General features: G+C 40.6%; 1 protein-coding gene across 10 annotated transcripts in view; it reads right to left on the reverse strand.

Moving 5' to 3' along the window:
• Window positions 1-23,452, reverse strand: part of LOC109429157 (fasciclin-2) — a 368,026-nt gene that overhangs the window by 20,560 nt on the left and 324,014 nt on the right. For all 10 annotated transcript variants that reach the window (XM_062856894.1, XM_062856895.1, XM_062856893.1 and 7 more), the window contains one exon: window positions 1,586-1,787. In XM_062856894.1, coding sequence (XP_062712878.1) covers window positions 1,586-1,787 — 202 coding nt within the window. The remainder of the gene's footprint in view (window positions 1-1,585; window positions 1,788-23,452) is intronic.

Raw genomic sequence — 23,452 nt, forward strand, 5'->3', positions numbered from 1 at the left:
AATTTCTGTAGGAAATGCATCATTTTATTGAAATTCCTTCTTAAATTCCTCTAGGCATTTCTTTTTGAATACATTCCAGCGATTTTGTCCAGGAATTCCTCCAGGTTAATTTCAGATTTTCCTAGAACTGCATTATTTTAGTGTTCTCTGGAAATACCTCCATAAAATTATTCAAGCATTTCAAGGTATTCTTGCTGGGATACCTCGTGGATTTCCTCCAGTGATAGTTTCAAGGCTTTCACGAGAATATCTTCAAGAATTCTACCAAGGATCTTTCCGGAAATACATCAAACGTCATTTTTACAGGATTATGCTCTGAAATGTGTAGGGATAAGGACGGGAGCCTCTTGACAGACGAACGTGAGGTGATCGAAAGGTGGAAGCAGCACTTCGACGAGCATCTCAATGGCGTGGAGAACGTAAGCACGGATCTGCGGATGACATGGACATTATCACCAGAACATAGAAACGGTGGCAGAGCTGTACACCGTCTGAAAGATGAAGCAAGTGGTGGTAAATGCGTCAAAATCAAAGTACATGCTGGTAGACGGAACCGAAGACGACCGGATCTGTCTAGTTAGTAATGTTACGATAGACGGAGATACCTCCGAGGTAGTAGCAGAATCCGTCTATGTCAGATCTATTGGTTGATAGCAATGTGAGTCGTGAAATTCGAAAGCGCAACATCAGTGGAAGTCGTGCCTATTACGGACTCCAGAAAAAGCTACAGTCAAAACGAATTAACTCCAAACACACCATCTGCAAAACGCTAATAAGACTGAATGTGCTCTACTTTAGGTCCCCTCTGAAGAGTGAGACAACAAGGATTGGCTTGAAGATAAACTCGACCAAGATGAAGTACCTGATAACGGATTGAGACAGAGGTAGGCCGTCACAAGACGCGACGCGAGACACGACATAACACATTTCGTTTTTACAAAAGTCAAGGATTGATAAAAAAATATCTTTTCTGTCAACCGGTTTCGAGCGCAATGTTGCCCATCTTTGGGACAATGTCCAACCCAGCTTATCGCGCCCGAAACCGATAGATAGAAAATGTATTTTTATAAATCATTGAAGATTGTAAGATCAATAAGCGTTATGTCTTGTCTCTCGTGTCGCGTCTTGTGAATGTCAGTTTGTTCTAACGTTTGCTCAAAACATTAAAAATAATTGTTCAGAAGCAGGTCAAGTGGCGTTTGCGCTGTGGTAGTGATTGATGGGGGTGTGTATGAAGTTGCTGAAGAACTTCTGCATCTTTGTGACAATGGCGTTTCCCGTGAAGTGTAAAGGCAGCTGCGAACAGCTCAAAACCAATACTCGATTGTAGTGAGAATTATAACTAACTACTGATAAACTCTATCTCAATGAAATAATGCTTCAACAACTCGTAGATGCTCGACTCGAACTAGCAATGAATTAAATATCCATTGAATTTATAATGCGACCGTGTTCTTTTCGTTGACCGAGTTTGTTCATTTCAACCTAAATACACCAACAACATCGGTGGTCTTTTATCCGGTAAACTAATTAAGTCTGATTGCACTATTTTTTACCCCTCCACTAGAGATCAATCACTACTTACCTTCCGAGTTTTTCTTCGTCACCCAGATCGGACGGCGAACGTTTCGTTCTTCTGCACATCATTGCCAGCAGGCCGAGATTTCCTATCAGGCAGCACAGGATATCGATGACCAGCAGGAGCAATAGGACACATCCGACGACGATCCCGATGACTGCCGCCGACGAAAGGGCCCGGTCATCCACTCGTAGCACCACGTCGATACCTATATATAGATATAGACGGTTCGTCCCCGTCAGCGCAAAACAGAGAGCAAACGAAAAACGAATGATTGGAAAAAAAATTGTCATTAGTACGTGAACCGGCTCTATTTATTTGACAAATTAAATCTAGAGAAATAAAACAGAAATTTGGCAAACAGCCGTAGGAGAGAATTGGGAAAGAGAGTAAAAAACGAAAATTAATTACTAAGTTATAATTAAATGTACAGCGGGATAGATAGAGGAAATAATCCTTCTCCCAAAGAGTGTCAGAAACAGTTATATACACACACATTCCAGGAGATTCGGTGCAAAAGGGAAGAAATCATGACCGGTACTAGTAGGTGTTGTGTTGAAAGCTTTTCTATAGTGTGCAGCGACGACGCCGCCAACAAGAGCCGGGGCGAACCTCGGCACGGGGTTATCAATAGTAAAACTTGAAATTAAATAAATAACTTTTATAATTTTACTTCCTTGCACTACTGCACCACACGATGTCACACAGAGCGAGAGAGGGCACTTTCCGCACCGCATCAGCACCACCGGGGCAAACAGTGTTGAGCTTTTATGTGTTAAAACTATACAGCACAAGCGTCAGCCATGCCAACATAAGACGGAAGCGTAACACTGCTGTTCTAGAGAGGGTGATTTCATTTTCTATTATGGAGTACAGGGGCGTAGCTTTCGTGGGGGTGCTTGCCCGATAAGATGTTAAGATACTGAAATGCTTATTGTGAAGTTTTCGGGTTCGAAATGGCAGTCACGACGAGTCATTGTAAGAAGTGGGTTAGCTAGGTCTCTTCCAGGAAGAACAGAGACAGGAGGAGATAGCTGTGCGCGATCTTCCTATTTCCTATTTCCTCCCCGGCTACCGTGTCGGGAAATGTCACGAGTGAAGTGTGGTCGATGAGATCCATCAACAAGAATAGAGATGGGTTTTCTGTAATTGCTGTGGCTGCGCAGCATCTTGATTCCATCACTGATTTTGCATCCTCAAAGTTGAACATTAGCAAGGACCTCAAATAGGTCTTGTAGAGACTTCCCAGGACCAAGCAGGGCCATGATAAACTCAACTATGACAACTGCGGCAGCAGCAGAGCCCGTGAAGTGGAAGGTGCCGAAGTTTACCCAGATTGAGGCCTTCGCATCCGCGGGTAGCCCGAAGGTTACGCCAGAAGCGTGCGAGGTTGCCGTCAGGTGATGATCTACCAGGAGGTTGTGAACAGCGACAGGCAGTAATGTCGGCAAGTTGGACCACAGCTAGGCATCCCGGTCCCGGAAAGCTGCGAAGATTGTGTCCAAAAAGGCCGGCCCGTCTTCCAGGTGGAAAAGAGGAGCAGGAGAGTAGGGGCGCTAAGCCAAGGATAGGTAAGAGAGTAGGTGCCAACAGTGACCAAGATGAGTTTAAGTACTCAGAGGTCTTGAAGTCGATAAGGAGGAGCGATGCCAAGCTCACGGATCTTGGAGCCAACTCTCGTCGAATACTGCATTTGTATTGGCGAAATGATCCTCGAGCATGAGAGGGACAAAACGCCTAAAGGCACTATCTACAAGTATCTGGCGGAAGAGGTTTTTGGTGAGTGTGTTGGGGTTAGGTTGAAACGACTGTAAAAGGCAAAAACTGTACAGGATCATGGATGCCAACTGCACCGACTCACGGTACTGCGCAACAGAGCCAAGTGCATGTGGCCATCGCAGACGTTCGGCAACGGAAAAGTCGGCAGGGGTATAAGTGGCCTTGGTTCAGTTACCTGTTGTGGACGTGAACGAGACCCTCAAGGTAGGGAAGTTCAAGGTGAGGTGGTCGGTATGCCCGCTCTAAGTATTTGATATGATCCGGGAAATCCGAGAACATCAAACTCCGGACGAAAAGACCAATGAGCCCGGCCTTCAAGAGAGCTTCAGCTGGTAATTCACAGATGTTCACAGGTAACGCTACAGTGGTGTCATGAGGTTACTACAAGTTACTCACTGAGTAGCCAGCTCTTAAGGTCAAACAAATTTTATTTCAACTCCCAATATAAAAGGAATAAACTATTTTTTTAAATTATTCATTGTGCTTCCATACATTTGGTACTTTCTTACGTTATAGTAACACAAAGAAAAACAGGTTATTCTTAACAAAGTTTTTTTTTAAAGACACGGATATGTTTAGTACTTCCAGTGAGCTATTCGCTCTTTGAAGGAAGCACGACACTAGACAACGGACCAGCAGACAACGCCCAGTGGCACAGCCGAAAACTTTTCCTGACAGCTGCGGCGGGAATCGAACCCGCGCTCCTTGCACGATGCGACTAAATGCTTGGTGGTAATGTACATAAACATTACCGTCTATGAAGAAAGGTGAATTTTTTTTTGATACTATTTGCACATTTTCCAAAAGCACTGCATACTTTCAAGCGTTTTCGTAGAATTAATCAATAATTATTAAAACTTTAAACTTCAATAACAAAACATTTAGTAAACTTGTAAGAGTTTTGCGATACTTTTCGCTTTCTGGGATGTCAAATTCAATTGGAAGAATTAAGTTCAGCTCTTACAATTGATTGATTGATTTAGCTGTATTAAAGAGACTTTCAGCCCTTGGCGCTCTTACAAAGACTGATCAATTTTACCACGAAAGCAAATTTATTGTTTTTTTATTTTAAATATTATTTATTACACTAAAATGATTTGCTGCAGAAGTTTCAACCTCGTTGGCTGATGAACTCCTTGGTTGTACTTGTTTTAAAGCATTGAGTTTAATAGTATATACAACTTTTTTGAACGCTTTAAATTGGGAAAAGTGATCAGTTTCACCCGAAATCATGGCAATGGGAAGGGTTTGACCCCCATAACCCCTCCCTTGGGAGCGAGCTTGACGCCCTCATGTATGTAAGAAATAAAACAAAATCTAATTGTTTTGCTCTAAAGAAAGTCCCGAAGAACTTTCAAAAGAAATCCGTGTGAGAATTTCCAAAAGGAATTCCTAGAGAATTTTCTAATAGTATCCATGTCTACTCCTTCAGCCATTTTTCCTGGGAATCTTTTAGAAATTTTCCAATATTTTTCTCAAGATGTTTTCCAAGAATTTTTTTCAATAATTTTCCCCAAGGATTTCAAGTCCAAAGAAATATGTCTGTGAATTTAAAAATTACTCCAGGGAGTCAGTCTCAAAGTCAAACAAAATTTGTTTCAGAAACTTTTCCGGCGTTTTTTATTTAATTCTTCTTGGGATTTCAAGGGATTCAATTAAAAAAAGCATCGGAAATTTCTACAGGGATTCCTTCAGAATTTTCTTCAGAAACACTTTCCAAGATTCTTAAATAAATTCGCCCACTGGTTTCTTCAGAAAATTACCCCGATATTCTTCCAGAAATTCGTTCAGTTTTTTTTCTAGGGATCTTAGCAGACGCTTATCTAAGTGCTTCTCTAAGTATTTTAGCAGGATTTTTTTTCAGAAATTCGTCCACAGATTTTTCCAGGAATTCAGAAAACACTCCAATGATTTTATCAACGGATTTCTCCCAGCATTTTTTTATACATCCTTCAATATTTTTTTTAAAATAAATTCCACCAAGGGTTTTCCAAGAAGTTCTTCCTGGTTTTTCTCCAGGAAGATCTTAAAAATATTCTTCTTTGGATATTCTTCCAAAAAGTGTAAAAAAAAATGCTTCCTAAGATTTATACAGGAATTCCATCGAAGATTTCTGCAGATTTTTTTAAGTGTTCTTTAAGAAATTCCGGCTGGGATACCTGGGATATTTTTATCTCCAGAAATTTCTTCAAAATTTTAGAGATTTCGTTTGAAATTTCAGCATCGGATTTCTTTAAAAAAAACCCTTCTCGGACTTTTTCAAATTTTATTCAAAAATATCTGCACAAATCCTACAAGAATTGCTTCGAAAAATTTTCCCAGGGTTCTCCGAGAATTCTATGAGAAATTTCTTCAGTGAGTCCTGCAGAAATTCCTTTCGGTTTCATAAGATATACGTATATCTACCTCCTGAGATGTCATAAGAGATACCTGCAGAATTGGTTCTAATATTCCTCCTGGGATTCTGTCAGGTTTTTTTCCAGCAATTGCACAACATTACTGAAGAATTCTTGAACTCTTGAAGGAATCTCTGAAAGAATTTCTAAGAAATCCCTGGATAATTGTTTGAAGAAATTCCTTAGAAAACTTCTGGAGGGAGATGCCTTTGGAAACTCTGAGAAGAATTTCTTGGATTTTTTCGGAGGAGTTCCTGGAGGAACTTCCAGAATAATCTCTTGAGAACTTCTAGCGCCCAAGAAAATCGCTGAATAAATGGAGTAATACATAAAAAACATCTGGGGAAAATCAAGGTACAATTTCTGAAAGTTTTTTGGACAAAAGTTTAAATTTGTAACAAAAACCTTTAAAAAAATCTAAAAGAATCTCAGAATCTCTGTGAAAAAAATCTCTTGGAATTTCATTTTTTGAAGGAAAGTTTGGAGGCATTCCTGAAGAAACCCCTGAAGAAGTTCCTTAAAGTATTTTCGGAGGTATTCGAAACAAAAGCTCCTCGAACAATTTTGATAATATTTCTGAAAGCATTTCTTCGGACAAATAGAAATACCTTCATATAAGCATAAACTTACGTGGTAATCCTTGAAGGAGTTTCCTATAGAATCCCTTATGAAATCTCAAGAGGAATTGCTTGTTGGAGTAGCGAAAATTCCTGAGGGAATTTCGGAAAGAACCTCTGGAAAAACTTACAAAGAAATTCATGGACAGGGATTTGTTCCAATGGGACACTAAGAGGAATCTTAAGATGGATTCCTGCTCAAACGATTCTATGAAATTTCTTTCTGTCATTCCAGGATTTTTTTTAAAGATCATAAAACAATCCCCAGAGGAATTTCTGACGGTGTCACTGGAGGTAATCTTGTAATTTCTAGAAATTTTAAGAACAATTCTTGCTGAACTTATAGAAGAAATTCCGGCGAAAGATCCTTTCCGCGATAATTATAAAATAGTTTCGTGGTGATAGTGAAATCATTTCATTTGGACCTCAGAGCAGAGATGAACCAGCCAAGAACTGTGCTGAAAATCTATTTAATAAAGATAATATAATTTCATTGGGGGCGTATCAGTATAGGAGCGCCGAAACTGGAAACCTTGAGAAACGATCTTTGATTTTACCATGACAGTACTGAACGTACTGAACGTACGTAGCTGAACCTGCGCAGGTCATAGTAACGCAGGCCAGCAACTGCTGTATCATAAGGTGACCAGACTCTTCTTTTGCAGCTGTTATGCATCCAAAAGCATCTTTTACCGTAATGGAGCACAAAAGAACCTTTTACCGTAATGGAGCACAGTCGATCATCGACCTTATTTTTTGTAGTCCTGGCCTAATCTAAGCTTGAGCGTACATGTTGTAGTCACAGTGACTACCTGGCGGGTCACTACAGTATCGACTAGGTATCATATGCAGGCAGCGAACGGAGGCAGAGGCAACCAGGCCAAACACTCGTAGACGGAAGACCTTATACTTCAATGACGAGACATTTAGGAAGGGGTTCTGCCGTGAGCGATACTTTCTCGGTCTAACGGGGTGATCATTTGATAGCGGTGCTATCGTGAGCATACTGGGGTGAAGCCTACAGGGTCCGTGATGGCTAAGACACAAATAGTGATGGCTTTTATCGTGCAGTCTCCAGATGTGCTGAAGAGGGTCATCAAAAAGCTCTACCCGCGTTATGACCGAGTCCTTGGCCTCCTTTCATTGGATCTTCAGGGATTGAGGTGGTCGAAGAGGGGAGGGTCACCGATTAGGAACTTGCGGGGATTACAACATCCTTTAGTGTAAATATGTTTTTATTGCAGAGGCTCTAGAGGTGTTCAGATCAATCAGATCTACTATGCAGAATTGTCTGGGCGAAGTAGTCTTCCCAGAGGTGTGGAATAGGTGGAATTGATACCATTGTCAAAGGCAGGGAAACTACCTGGTAACCCGTCGGCATATGGACTAATATGCTTCGGCTTCCGTAAGCGGAGGTCAGACTGTAGACGCTATCTTCTTGGCTACTAAAACTGTCGAGCTCCCCAGCGTTACAGGAGAGCAATTTGCTTCTGTGAAGTAATGGTGAGTACTATTATACGATACAGACGTGAGTAGGAAGTGCGTTCGCAAACCTCAAGGGTTCCACAAGGTTCCATTCTGAGTGCGCTGTTATGGAATGTCGTGTACGACGAGGCGTTGAGCTTAAAGTGCCTGGTGGCTGACGATATTACTCTGGAGGTTTATGGGAAATGGTTCCGGGTCATTTGGACGAATGCCATTTGGCCGAACGCCATTTGGCCGAAAGCCGTTTGGCCGAACGCCATTTGGCCGAATGGGTAATTTGGCCGAATGCCGTTTGACCGAAACATGATGATGAACTTAAGTGACCATGCTACTGTTGCTCGCATCTTAATAAATCGAAAGAACAGCCTATGAACCAAAGAAGGAAAAATCTTCAATAAAATATTGGCAGTTTCAACGCCAACTAATCCCTGAAAGTCAAAACTACAAAGAATACCCTATGATTAAGGTGAAACGGGATGCCGTGTTATTTTTCCTATCTTGCCTCTCTTTCTAACAATTTGCCTCGAGATTTTGAAGATGATAATCTCGACCGTCCCGTTCGCCCTTAAAAGAAGGAAATATTTCTGATCATATTGGTAGTTAGAATGCCAAAAACTTCCTCTGAATCCTTTGATCATAGTTCGGCCAAACGGAATTCGGCCAAACTACCCATTAGGCCAGATGGCCTTTAGTCAAATGGCGTTCGGCCAAATGGCCGGAAACCATGGGAAATCGATTGAAAAGATGGAGTTGCCTGCTGCTCATTGGATCGTGGGTATGGAGGAGTGGATGAGCTCCTGGAAACTGGAATTGGCTCACCACAGAACTGAGTTGGCTGTTGTGTTAAATCGGAAGTCGGGGCAGTAGGTGATGATAAGTGCAACGGATAGCACTATAACCTCGAAATGCTTCGTTAAACGCAGTTGGGGATGATGATCGACGATAAGCTCATCTTTGATAGTAATGTTACACGCCAACAAGAGAGGTTCCACAGCTATAGCGTTACTGCCCCAGATGATGTCCAATACAACAACACCATTCCACCTAGCTTAGGTCCTTTCGGGGAATTATTGTTCAAATTCAAGCGATATTAATCGTAAACACCTAGCTACGCCATTGACCTTGCCTTGGTCGGTAGAATGCTTGCCTTAGAATCCACCGACGACGATGCCCGACCGGCTGCTGCTGGTCACAATCACAGTACCTTTAGCCTGCTGCACGCAGTATAACGTAGTGGCCTTGTTGGGTGGCCTGCCAGCAGCACAATACACGAGATAGATTGCAAGCGAGTAGCACTAGCACGGCCCCGATAGCCACCCGGTGTTCTGGTTTACCACAAAGAGCCGGAAAGGCGGAAGTTGAACTTTTGCATTACACTTTCCGCTTATCGCGGTGAGCTACTTCAAAGTTTTCGCCTTTCTCTCTCTCTCTGCATTACAGGTCCTTCTCCATTAGCTCGGTAAGTGGTTCAAGTTAGGGACGGTGATTACTCAGCCCTGAGCACAATCAGCGGGTTGCGTATTTGTGCGTCTAGCAGGACAAGTTTCTCGCGGCGTATGGAAAAGTTTGCTGAACTTTACTCGTGATCAATTAATACTGGTAATCTACAATCTTAATGAAATGCTGACGACATTTTTTGGTGTTCCTCAAGAGAATGATTTGTAATAGTAATGTTGAATATCTAAATAGTTTTTGGATTTTTATAAACCTTTTGACTTCATTCTAAAAGAAATTTGAATAAATTCCAAAGAAACGACCAACCGCACCATCGGGATGATACCTGTTTGGGCAAACCGCCCGCAAACCAGCGGAGAGAGCGCACGCGGGAAGCCAGTTAAACATCGTCTGTGGTAGAAGTAATAGAATTCATTACTCTTTCTCCCTACAGGATGCTAATTATGCACGGCGTGGCGGTATTCGTGGTTTGTGCCGTTGTTTCTACCGCACATCGGTCTGCTCTGTGTAACAACGGAGAAAGGCTTACATATTTGAGCCCTGGCTCCTCCTGCACTGGCTGATAAGCCTGGCTGTTCCGTTGCATAATCGTTCCTTAGCCCATAGTCAAATTTATGACTACAGCACACGGGCAGCTTGGCGGCGGCGGCGGCGAAAGGCGTATTGCTTGCTTCCGGAAGGACTTATCAAATGAGTACCCAAGTGTGGAAACGCCAGATGGTGCACGTGGTGCTGATGAAATATTGTCTTCCTTGTAATATGCGGCCGGCTGTGGGGTAATGTAATAGATTGCCCCTTCAGCCAGCCAGCCAGCAGGATGGGCCGTGATGCAACAATGTAAATACATAGTTCTCAAGTGCTTTTGCATTAGATTAATGATTTTGTGTGTTGACCTAGAGAAGGCCGACGAGCCAAGTTTGCTGGGTAAGCAATTGATCATCGTGGAGCCGTTACATGATAAAAAGGACTATGTAGCAGATTTTTCGCACATCCCCTTGTAATTGAATTTTTACTAGATTCGTACCGTTGGTATATCACCATTTTGTGGTGCGTTTATTGTAAGACCTACCGAACCGAATATCAATAGTATACGGTATTTTTATGACCCGCACTCTACTTCGTAACGATTTTTTTTTTGATTCATAATATAGAGGAATTCTTGATGAAACCCAAAATTTTATTATTACAGAAGACTTCTTGTCCAAACTAGAAGAGATTATTCCTGAAAAAAAATCTCGTTGATTGATGGCTTGGTTCAACTCTCAAAGTTTTAAGTATTCAATCCCTTACAATAATGTTTGGCAAAATGGTAGGGAATGTCTGATAGAATTTCTAAAACAGATTGAATGAGACGTGGACATCTTCAACAAAAGCCAAATGCATTCCCAGTCAACCAATCATCGTAAAAGGTGGTGTTTAGATGCTAAAATGGAGGCGATATGCGTACATTTTACATGCGCCTAAATGGAGGCGTGCACGCATATGCCCTCCACTTTATCATCTTATGCAACATCTTATACAATGACTGGTTGTGTGGTTTACATAAAATATGAGGGAACTTTTGGTGGGAGTTCAGAACAATCTTTAATGAGATGTGGAAAGAAATTTTAAAATAAAATTACTGATTTCTGGTATCATTTTAAGCAAACATCTAGAAGAATTTCTGATATTTTTTCAAAGAATAGAGTATTTTTTGGAATTCTGAACTTTTGCACAACATTATAGATGCTCAAACTTTTATAAATATGTTTGTCAGACCACAGGAAATACGCGAGACCAACTTGTGAATGAATTTTGGCGAAATATCTGGAAGGTTTTTTATTTTATTTTTTGTAAAAATTTCTGACATTTTTTTTAATGGAATCTTTCAAAGTATTCCTGAGGAGATTGCTGGTGAATTTCTTGAAGAATTGCTGTCCAGAAAATTATACCGAAAATAAACTCTGGGAAAGAATTTGGAAGAGTTTCTTGTAAACATCGTTTTCGAAAATTTCAAAAAATGCAAGAAATTTTGTGCTACAGCTCTGTCATAATGCAAAATGGTTCGAGGGGCGTACTCAGCTGAAAAAAGTTTTGCGCTTAAAATATTAGTTTAGGGAAGTTTCCTCATATTTTTGAACTTTTTTCAAGGTTGTTTAATCAGAGTGGTGCATTTTCTCTCTAGATTACAATATCAACTTGTTAGTTTTTCCATATAGAGCAATACAATTTTTTACAAAGTTGAAGAACACGTGATTCCGAACAATTTCAGAATTCAACAGTTTTTTTTTTAATTTTATGTCTTTATTAGAGAGACAGATACGAGTTTTTCGGCTTCGATAAAAACGTATTATATTAATAGCATGAAAATAGTTAAGAACAAATTATTGCGAAAAAAAATCAATCGATCAAAAAATTTGATGAAAACCGTTTCTTCTAAGGGATTTTAGTTTTTGGTTGAATTTCCTTGGAAGAAACGATTTTACTCCAAAAAGTTTTGATTTGTTTTGAAGTTTATAAAGAATCTACCTTTGAGAAAATAGAACTTTGCTGTGTTTAAAAAATTGTGGAACTCGGAGCAAAGTTTTTGCTAGAAATCAAAGATTGAAGGGTCTCCAGTTAGACTTGCGGTAAGGCTTTGGATCGCCAATCTGAAGACGGCGGGTTCGATTCCCGTTCGAGACTTCTAGTTTTGGCGTAAGGCTTTTTTCCAAATAACGATGGCGCTCGGACAATTGTACAATGTCTTCAGAAGTTTTAATAAGATCCAAACAATATTTTTAAGGAATATGCGAAAAAACTATTTTATGAATACGTGTTCTTAATGGATTTGTTCAGCGTTCCATCACAAATTACTCTAAAGACTCTTTCCTTGTTTCTATTATTATTGGAGCTTGGCTGAGAACTTTTTTTTGTCATATCAATAAATTTATCCAAATATTTTTTACAATTGATGTTCTCACATGTATACTTCGAGAACATCAGAAAACAACTTTTGACTTTTGTAAAAATTCTCCGGGGATTCCTCCAGTAATTCTCTGAGATTACTCCAGAAACTTTATCTGCGGATTAGCCCAAAAATTCATGCTAAAGATTACTCTAGGAATTCCTGCTGTGGATTATTTTTAGAGCCTTATACTGAGGATTCCGCTAGGATGCTGGAAATTTCTCAAGGAATTTCTTCTGTGGATTTCTCTAGATACCTCTATGGATAGCTTCTGCGGGTTTATGCAGAAATGTCATCAGTTTAGCCTGAAATTCTTCTGGGGAATTATTCAGCAATCCCTAGTTGATTTGCTGATGGAATCCCTGAAGGATTCTCACGAAGTATTCCAGGAGGATTCTTTAAAAAACAGCTTTTGAAAATTTTCAAGAAAGAACTGCTGAAGTTGCTTCTGGATAAATTCCAAGAATACTTCCGGAAAATTCCTTAAAAAACGTTGGTAGATTCTCACTTCAAACTTCTCTATAATTTCCCTAAAAAATCTGGTAGATTCCCAAAATAAACTTTTGAAGAATTCCTGCAAGGGAAGAGCCTTGAAGGATTTGGAGAATGAACTTCTGGTGGATGTTCAAAAAGAACTCCTAGAACATTTCCAGAAGAAACTCCAGGAAGCTTTCTGGAGCTACATACTTTTAGAGGATTCCTCGAAGGAACTCCTGGGAGATTCCCAGAAGAAACTCCAGGAGGATTTTCAGCAAAAATTCCTGAAGGATTCTCAGAATAGACTTCTGGAAGATTCCCAGGACTAACTCTTGAAGGAAAATCAAAAGAACGCCTGCTGGAATCGCAGAATGAACTCCATGAGGAATTCCATTCATGGAGAAATTCCTGAAAACTCCAGCAAGGTTTCCTGAAAGTATGCCAACTAAGCAAGAACTCTTTTAAAAATCGCAGAAAGAACTCCCGATAGAATACCAGAAATATGGTGGGAGGAATTGAAAGGCAGAACAGAATGGTTTAATTAAGGAATTCAAATTCGAGGTGGAACACTTGAAAGGATTCCCCGTAGAAACTTTTGGGGGGATTAAAAAATCAACATCTATTTCATTCCCCGAAAAAAAAACTTTAGGCTCAATTGGCAGTTAGGTTTCCAAACCTTGTTTGGAGGAATCCCTTGGGGAAACCTGTAAGTAGTTCTGGGGATATTCCAAAGGAATACATAAAAAAAATCATGGAATATTTCCCAACAAACTTCTAAAGAAATCCGTGTAAGAATCCCAGAAGAACGTCATGCATGTTTCGGGTAGTTTCAAAGGAAATTCTAAAGGAACTCCTGAAGAATCATTTGAGTAACTTTTGGAGGAATTTCTAGAGGAACTTCTGCAAAAAAATAGACAAAACTTTTGAAGGTAAACCAAATGAAATTTCAAGAAATCACTTTTCCGAAATGCCAAGAAAGAACCGCTCAAGAGATCTTAATACAGCATCTGAAGGAATTATCGTGTAACCTAGAAGAATGCGATAAGATTACCGTATGGAGTTTTAGAAATAAACGTATAAATTTGGTATTTTTGACATTCATTCACAGAAAAGCTTTGACTATTTAAAAGCTTTTCTGTGACTGGAATCAGAAGAAATGCCGTTTCCGTAAATCCAGTCAGTCCCCGTAAAAATACATAGATACATTCCATGCGGAATTCCTGAGAGAGTTCCCGTAAAAACTACCGGAGAAATATAAGATGAAATGAACGGTAGTAATTCAGAAGGAACCTTTGGAAAGCTCTTAGAAAAAACTCCTCGAGGAATCCAAAAAAGTATGTTGAATTTCCGATGCAATACCGAAAAGGAACTCCAGGAAACTTCTGTAGGAGCTTAAGGTGCATTACAAGTGTGGTCGACGGCAAGGTTCTTCGAAGGAACCTTCGGAAAAATTTGGAGAGGTTTCTGAAGAAATGTATAGAGGAATTTATGGAGGGTTTCTTTGAAAGAAATGAAAGCTGGAACCAAGCTTCTTGATGATTCTCACTTTGCATAACCCGTCGCACTCACCAGCGAACGATATTTGAAGTTTTGGGTTGTGTGCATCTAGTCATTACATCATTATTGTTCAATTCATTCATTCATTCGCATCCGATCCAAATTGTTCGTTAGCGTAGTTTGAAGAGCGTATAGTAAATATCGTCGGTTTCCTGCGATAGGGGCACAACTCAAAATTTGTCATTTTTTAGACTTTGACTTTGAAAAACTATGTAAACTTTCATCTCACAAAAACCCGTTCCGAAATTCGTCGAGAAACGCGAGATTTTGACATTTTTACCAATTTCCGCAATAAAAACACAGCTCAAAATCAGACAACTTTTTCAATAGTCATTGAAAAATAGTTATCGAAAATTCATGAAACAGATAGTTCTAAAGTTCCTTTCCATGATGCAAATATCAAACTTCGTTTACTTTTATCAAATGATGAGAGAAATAAGTGAATTTTCAGGAGGTGCTTCTAGATTTTCAATTTAAAACGCTTATTTTGAAAATTCACATTTTTTGAGTTGTGCCCCTATTGCAGGAGACCGACAATATGTACATATATGAACGTCGAGCCACAAAGAAGATGAAGAAGAAGAAGATATGTACATTAGTCTGCGGTTTATTATTCAAAAGAACAACAGGAATATCTACAAAAACACTTCAAAATATTTGAAATTGGTCAAGCGGTTGAAAAGTTATCGGGTCCTAAAAATAGTTTTTTTTGTTAAAAGAGGAAAAAATAAATTAAATTTTCGAAAACTCATATTTTGCGTCACATCGGGAAAAATCATGTTCTACAAGTTTATTCAAAATTTAAATTGTGGGAGATTTATAAAAAAAAATTGAAAATCGATTGAAAACTGAACCAGTTATGGCACTTAAAGTGAAAACACCTTTTTATTACTCGAAAATTCAACTTTGAGGCGATTGTGCCACCTCTAAATCTCAATATATTTGGCTCAAACTGGGACGTTTCTAACATGATGATGACATTAAACAATTGAATCCAAAAGAGCTCACGAATTCCAGGCTTCAACAACTTTTGAAAAATTAAATCGCAGCCTAATGTACATCGACCGTGAAGTAGAGAGATTTATCACATAATTTTGGGCATCATTTTTACAGAAATCCCTAAGGAATATCCTAGTCTTGAAAATATAGTCTTAAGTCTCCTGAAAAATATTTTAGTCTTCTGTTGAAATGTTTGGTTGAATCCCAATTCACATTTTGATGGCTAGTTAGTCTTGTTGAGGTTTTAAGAACCGTCATAAAACCGTATAACTTTTATTTTGGTTTTATGACTAAAAAATGTTGCTTGGGATGCCAGAATAAATCCCATGTGTAATAGGGTCTGGTATCATTTGGGCAGGGGGATCTATTTTGGGCACTTTTTGTTAAAATTCATTCATTCCACATCAATTGATTTGAATTCTTAAATAAGGCTAGATGCTGCACGTATCTTACTATGTCCCAAAAATCAAGTCAATGAGCTAAACATTGACTGAGTTATAGCAGCAAGTGCCTAAAATAGGTTCCCCTGAAAATATGGTCCCAGACCCTTTCTAATGAAATCAGATGGAATCAGATGCTTGTTAAATCATTGAATCTAGGGGATCCACTTGAGCAATGACTGTAGAAAGGTCGCCTCAATTCAATCACTGGATAAATTTTTGAAGTACAATTTTGAAGATATTGTGGAGTGGAACCTAAGCATTGATTGAAGAGTCTTTAAATGAATTTGTTGATCTGTAGGGGACAGGGGCGCCAACTTGGTCAAATTATTGGGGGGGCAAAGCCTGTTTTTCCTGATTTTTTGTATGGGAAAATTTGAAAATCTTCAATTATTGGGGGGAGGGGGGGCAAAACCATGCTTGCCCCCCCCCCCCTAAGTTGGCGCCTATGATAGGGGATTACTTGAATGAATAGTAAGTTCTTATTCTACAACAATGTCAAATGTCATGCGTAATCATTTTTGTCAAGCTGGATATGGCTTTGGGACCATTTAGTGTGTACCTATGTGACATTCATTATTCATCGAAATTATCGGAACAGTTTGGGAAAGTAAATAATATCGACTGACAATTTCCGGGCTATAAAGCCCCAACTGTAGAGACATGGGTATTCAGCATGACCATGCTGAGTGTGACGGGTTCGATTGTCGATCGGTCCAGCAACTTCTCGCAATGGACATTTTCTTGATTTCCTTGGACATAGAGTATCTTCGTGCCTGCCACACGAAATCTACATGTAAATTGGTCATTGGCAGAGGAAGCTCTCCGTTGACTGTGGAAGTGCTCGTAGAACACTAAGCTGCGATGCAGGCTTTGTAACAGTGGAATAGTTATACCGAGAAAAAGAAGACAATTTCCGGTCAGCGGATGCCTTCATTGTACCGATCATTGTAGAAGTAGGACGCATCACATATCAAAAATCAAAATAAAAAAAAAAACAAAAAAAAAACGAAAAAACAACGATTTAAAAGTAGTTTTCACACATTTCACTCATACGACGTAGAACTAATCTCAGCAAAACATGCAATATCTTACAGCATTCTAAATAAAATAAAATCACTAATAAGAAGCAGAATAGTTTATTCGTTTGTGCATAGCAGTGTCACGCCGCGTTTTAGCTATAATTGGTCTGTGTCCTAATGTATTTGTGAGAGTAGTGCCACTGGTGATTCCCAATTGTTTACTCCGTTTTGTTTTCCACTTCATTGTCATCCAATTCAACGCACATGTTTGAGGGATTCACTCTGTAGGTGGGAATGCCAAACTTTTTCTTAGATTTCTAAATACAGTGTGATAGGACATCGAAAGCGAGTGAAACGATATGTATGAACTATATGTACATCGACCGTGAAGTAGAGAGACTTATCACATAGAGATAATAGACGGATCAAGCTGCTTACTATCTATCTAGGACATATTTACAATGAGAGTTCGAGTACTGAGTGTCGTTGTTTTGTTAAATCTATGGTACGCAAAATTAATTAGAAAAGTTCTAGAAACTGTTAATCGTTTGGTTTAGTAATATCTCTAGAGGTAGATATGCTTACTGGAATATTGCTTTGCTATAGTTACCTTCGTTCTGATGGCCGTGGGCCACCTCTCTCTCAGGATGACATCGTTCCCATTTATCCAAAAGATGTGCGAAAACCGCGACGTACCGAAGCGTCATTAATTCAATCCAACATGCATACGACTAATTGAGACAAGTTGTTCGACACAAACCGTGTGAATTCTCACCACTGAATTGCGGCTTACCCGAAAACAAAGTTTCAATTGTTGATTTATTGCGTTTATTCGATTTTTTCAGTTTTTATTCATCACCTATTAATGGTTCAATTTATTATGTACAACGAGCGTTATAAATAAATTAACCTCATCCGTTTCGGCAGTTCCGATCGCGGTGGATCCATTAGCATTCAATTATGATGTTTTCACAATTGCTTTCTCCTGTCAGCCGCGCAAGCAGATCAATCTCTCAATATTGACGCTTCGATTATTGGTAATTGTTTGTATAAAAAGTTGCATCTGTGATTTAAATAATGGCCGGTGCAAATATTTGCAGCTCTTCTGCCTGCGAAACCCATACCTAACGGTGATCTAATTAAAATCGGCTTCCATGCGACGATGAGGTCCAATTGTCCGTGATAAATGGTAAATTAATCTGTGTGGTTCGATTAAACGACGGGTGAAATGGGCCGAATTTTTTTGGAATTTTCCTGGCGGTTGTGGGTGAGTCCACATGTAATATTAAAATGATGTAATCGGCGGCGCTTTTTGTGTTTCGATCGATGATTTCATAGTACTACGCTTGATTGTAGTTGCGCTTTAAGTTTTTGTGCATTTTTTCAGTTGACGAAGTTACTTCAATGAATGGATTTTCGATTTGGAAGATACTTTGGAATATGACTATTATTGTCTCTGTATATGAATTTGAAAGGTTTATACGAACGTAAACTATAATGGAAATAAGGCATTTAAGAAGCTGTATAAAAACTGAAATTTAATAAGCAAAATTGATGAATCTATGCTTTTTTCCGCGGTCATATAATTTAGGGTAGAGTCGCAGAGAACTTACACAGTGTAAAAAGTCGTAATAATGTAATAATGTAAAAAGTTAATTGATTACGGTTTAACGAAACGCATGAAATGCAAGATACCATTACTCAAAATTTTGGGTTTAACCTACACGTAAAAAAGTTGTCAAATTGCGTACCAAGCAGATGGAACGTAAATCATACTCCTAGCCTAGCTCTGTAGGTAGAATTTCTTAGCAACGCAAATTCTTCCAACTGGATCGAATAAATGATTATATATTTAAAATTTGGGCTGCAAAACGGTGAGCCGATAAGGAGAGCGTCCAACATAGCTCTGGTCCTCACAAGTTCCTACCTTATGCATCCACGGGTCAAGCGATGACAAAGACCGCCAGCTAAGAGTTGTGTGCTTAGCTGGTAGTGCAGCCTGGGCACTGTTGTCCTTCTGACTTCAGCTAGATTGAGAAGGTACGATCCGAGTGTCTGTTCACCAAGGAGGTGCGGCTCAAACAGCGTCTGTTCTGGCATCCAGCGGCTGAGTAAGAAACGCTGCACCACGCCCAGCTAGATCCAAGGTGGTAGCCCCATCAGCGTGGTCGTCCCAGTGTTGGTTGGGACGTTAAACAGAACTGGCACGACGGCCCTCCGGCAAGACAGGGGTGTTGGCGTAGGCACAATAAGCCACCCGTAAAAATCCCCATTGCGAATAACATCTATGCCGATTGTATCGAGTCGTATTTTCTCCTATAGGAGAAAATACGACTCGATACAATAGGCAAAGACCCACGCGACGAAATAAGGACTTGGAAACTTGGAACATGGAATTGCAAGTCATTAGGTTTCGCAGGATGTGACAGGATAATCTACGACGAACTACATCCCCGCAACTTCGACATCGTGGCGTTGCAGGAACTTTGTTGGACTGGACAGAAAGTGTGGAAAAGCGGGCATCGAGCTGCTACCTTCTACCAAAGCTGTGGCACAACCAATGAACTGGGAACAGGATTTATAGTGTTGGGCCAGATGAGACAACGTGTTAAGGGTCGTTTCTTCAACTACAGCATCATTAACGTCCACTGCCCACACGAAGGGAGACCTGAGACCTGATGGCGATAAAGAAGCGTTCTACGCGCAATTAGAGCAAGCATACGATGGTTGCTCGCCGCGTGACATGAAAATCGTTGTCGGCGACATGAACGCGCAGGTAGGAAGGGAGGAAATGTACAGACCAGTAATCGGGCGAAACAGCCTGCACGCCGCATCGAATGATAACGGCCATCGATGCGTAAACTTTGCAGCTTCCCGTGGTATGGTAGTCCGAAGCACCTTCTTCCCTCGCAAAGTTATCCATAAAGCCACCTGGAGATCACCCGACCATCAAACAGAAAACCAAATCGACCACGTTCTAATCGACGATAAATTCTTCTCGGATATACCAATGTCCGCACTTACCGCAGTACGAATATAGATCACTACTTAGTCGCTGTATGCATGCGCTCAAAACTTTCGACAGTTATCACCACGCGTCGAAGTCGAATGCCGCGGCTCAACATCGAGCAGCTGCGTAACGTAGAAGTGGCTCAAGACTACGCGCAGCAGTTAGCAGTGGCTCTACCAACGCAACGGAAGAGCAGCTTGACGCAGCTACACTTGAAGATGGCTGGAGGGGCATCCGATCCGCCATAGGTAGTACCTCAGCTACAGCACTATGCTTCGCGACTCCGAAACACAGAAACGACTGGTACGACGGCGAATGTGAACAGTTGAGCGCATGAAAATTGTGCTCTTTGAATTTGGACCATCGAGCACATAATTAATTATAAATCTTTTCATCGTATCAGATAGAAGGATGTTGAAATATTGTAAATGTAATTTCGAACTGTCAAAAGATTTATAATTTATGATGTGCTTGATGGTCTAAATCCAAAGAGCAGAATTTTCATGCGCTCAGTGCGGACAAGCCTGCACTACACTGGGTCATTACCAAGATTTGGAAGGAGGAAGTATTACCGGAGGAATGGATGGAAGGTATCGTGTGTCCCATCTACAAAAGGGCGACAAGTTGGATTGCGGGAACTACCGCGCGATCACACTACTGAGCGCTGCCTACAAGATACTCTCTCAAATTTTATGCCGCCGACTATCACCGATTGCAAGAGAGTTCGTGGGGCAATATCTGGCTGGATTTATGGGTGAACGCGCTACAACGGACCAGATGTTCGCCATCCGCCAGGTGTTGCAGAAATGCCGCGAATACAACGTGCCCACACATCACTTGTTCATTGATTTCAAATCGGCGTATGATACAATCGATCGAGAACAGCTATGGCAGATTATGCACGAATACGGATTCCCGGATAAACTGACACGGTTGATCAAGGCGACGATGGATCGAGTGATGTGCGTAGTTCGAGTATCAGGGACACTTTCGAGTCCCTTCGAATCTCGCAGAGGGTTACGGCAAGGTGATGGTCTTTCGTGCTTGCTGTTCAACATTGCTTTAGAGGGTGTAATTAGGAGAGCGGGGATAAACATGAGTGAAATGATTTTCACGAAGTCCGTTCATTTGCTTGGTTTCGCTGATGATATTGATATTATTGCTCGTAAATTTGAGACGATGGCGGAAACGTACATCCGACTAAAGAGTGAAGCCACACGAATCGGATTAGTCATTAATGTGTCGAAGACAAAGTACAAAGGGCAAAGGGCTCCAGGGAGGAATCAGCGCGCCCGCCACCCCGAATTTCTATCGACGGTGATGAAATCTAGGCGGTTGAAGAATTCTTGTACTTGGGCTCACTGGTGACCGCCGACAACGACACCAGCAGAGAAATTCAGAGGCGCATTGTGGCAGGAAATCGTTCTTACTTTGGACTCCGCAGAACTCTACGATCGAATAAAGTTCGTCGTAACAGTTAATCATCTACAAAACGCTGATTAGACTGGTCGTCCTCTATGGGCACGAAACATGGACCCTACGTGGAGAGGACCAACGCGCCCTTGGAGTTTTCGAACGGAAGGTGTTGCGTACCATCTACGGTGGAGTGCAAATGGAAGACGGGACTTGGAGAAGGCGAATGAACCACGAGCTGCATCGGCTGCTGAGAGAACACTCCATCGTCCATACCGCGAAAATCGGGAGGCTACGGTGGGCGGGTCACGTCATCAGGATGTCGGATAGCAACCCGACTAAAATGGTTCTGGAGTCATCCGACCGGTACAAGGAGACGAGGAGCGCAGTGAGCTAGGTGGGTCGACCAAGTGGAGGACGATCTGCGGACCCTACGCAGAGTGCGGAACTGGAGACAAACAGCCATGGACCGAGTGGAATGGAGACGGCTACTATGTATAGCAGAGGCCACCCCGGCCTTAGCCTGATCGATGTATCTCTCACATTTAAAATTGGAGTACACGTTCTCAAAATGGTAAAAAGGATGAACTGTTCAAACTTGAAACAGTCATTAAAGTGCGTATTGCAGTTATTACTGATACAAATTTGAAATCTGTGTCTTTTTTCAAACGAAATACATATTTGTTTTGCAAAATAATAGCTAGTGGTGGAGTTGCTATCATCAGTTGAGTTGAACAACTATAGAAAAAAACAAACAGGGGCGTGAGCACGACTAGATTCAGAAGATTGTAGGACGGGAGTAATTTGTTTGAAGCAAAAATTAAACAATGGCGCCAGTACGATTAGGTTCGGAGTATTCGTTGTCAGAAATACATTTTACGACGCAAAAAAAAAGAGCAAAAAAGGTTAGATTCTGAAAATTCCTTGCCGGGAATGAGTTGTTCGACGCACAAATAAACAGTAGCGTAAGCGTAGTTCAGCTTTAAATCTTTGCTCCAGTACACCCTGGACTATGTTCAAAAATTCAGTTGATTCAATTTACCTCGTTTTATTTCCAACTCGCGTTGAATTCTGTTCAATTAAACTTCATTTTCTTCCAATTAAAACTTCATTTTCTTCCAATAAAAACCACACAGTAACGGAAAGCCATGCTAAAACCATAAAAACTCCTCTTCATTTACACCCACCTGGTCGGCGTTCGGGTGGGGGAAGTTAACCCGATTAAACAGCCCGTACACAATCGTGCTCATTTTCCACTCGAGTAATAACTGTATAATTGCAGTCTGTCGGGGTTCGGCTGCCAAAATTTGCTAGTTTTTCCTTCGTGATGGTAGTGCGCTGCATACTTAAAGTCTTCCAAACCATGTACCTCCATTCGGTGGGTGGGTTTCATCTTCTAACCACTTCCGTCTGTCTGGGTAATGTTCTTAAAGTAATTAAATGCGAGGTAGCATTAAAGCCAGCCAAGCGACGAGAGCTTTTTTTCCTGGAGGGACCAGAAAAAATCCCCGAGGAGGCGAAAACTTGGTTTCCCATCTTGGTAACGTCAGCCGGTTAGCTGATGGTAGCCACGACGCAGGCAGTGAGCATATGACTGCGGTGAGACCTCACACTACAAACGAATCCTTTCGTGCGAGTGCATTTCTAGCAACTGGAAAATTGCACTCAGTCATATGTTTGCCGGGAACGAACTGTACTCTCTAGAGGAGAAAGTGGCGTTATGTAACTTTCATGCGCTTGCATGCGGTCAAATTACCAAATTTTACTTAAGTTCTTCTAAGAATATGACTCAAAATCTCCTGTTTTTCTATTTCGAGTCTATTTTTTTCAAGCATTATTGTACACTGGACTTCGTATTCCAATAGTTTTGGTGGTCCGGAAAATACAAATGAAACATAATGTAGAGGGTACATTAAGAATCTGGTTGAGTCCTTGGAAAAGTCCCTAGAGGAACCTCGAATTTTAAAAAACTTTCTGGAGTGATTTTGAAACTTTTACAGCAATCATAGAATTCCTCATCCAGTTACAACTGAGATTCCCACAAAAATTCCTATCGTGATTTCTCCTAGATTTCTTCAAGAATTCATCAAGAGTTTTTTCTTGGGGTTTAACCAGCAATTGGGTTCTTTAGGGGTATCCGAATTATTTCATAATCTGATTCTTCTCCCAAAAATTATTCGAAATCCAAAATTTCATAATTTTTGGAGTTTAGGAACTATTTTTAAAATGCATTCAAAGTTTGTATGGGGAAAATTTTTTGGTTGGGTCGAACTGTCACTTTATCGATTGAACTGTCA

The sequence above is a fragment of the Aedes albopictus genome, chromosome 3 (genome assembly GCF_035046485.1).
Source record: "Aedes albopictus strain Foshan chromosome 3, AalbF5, whole genome shotgun sequence".
In the NCBI taxonomy this organism is placed as follows: Eukaryota; Metazoa; Arthropoda; class Insecta; order Diptera; family Culicidae; genus Aedes; species Aedes albopictus.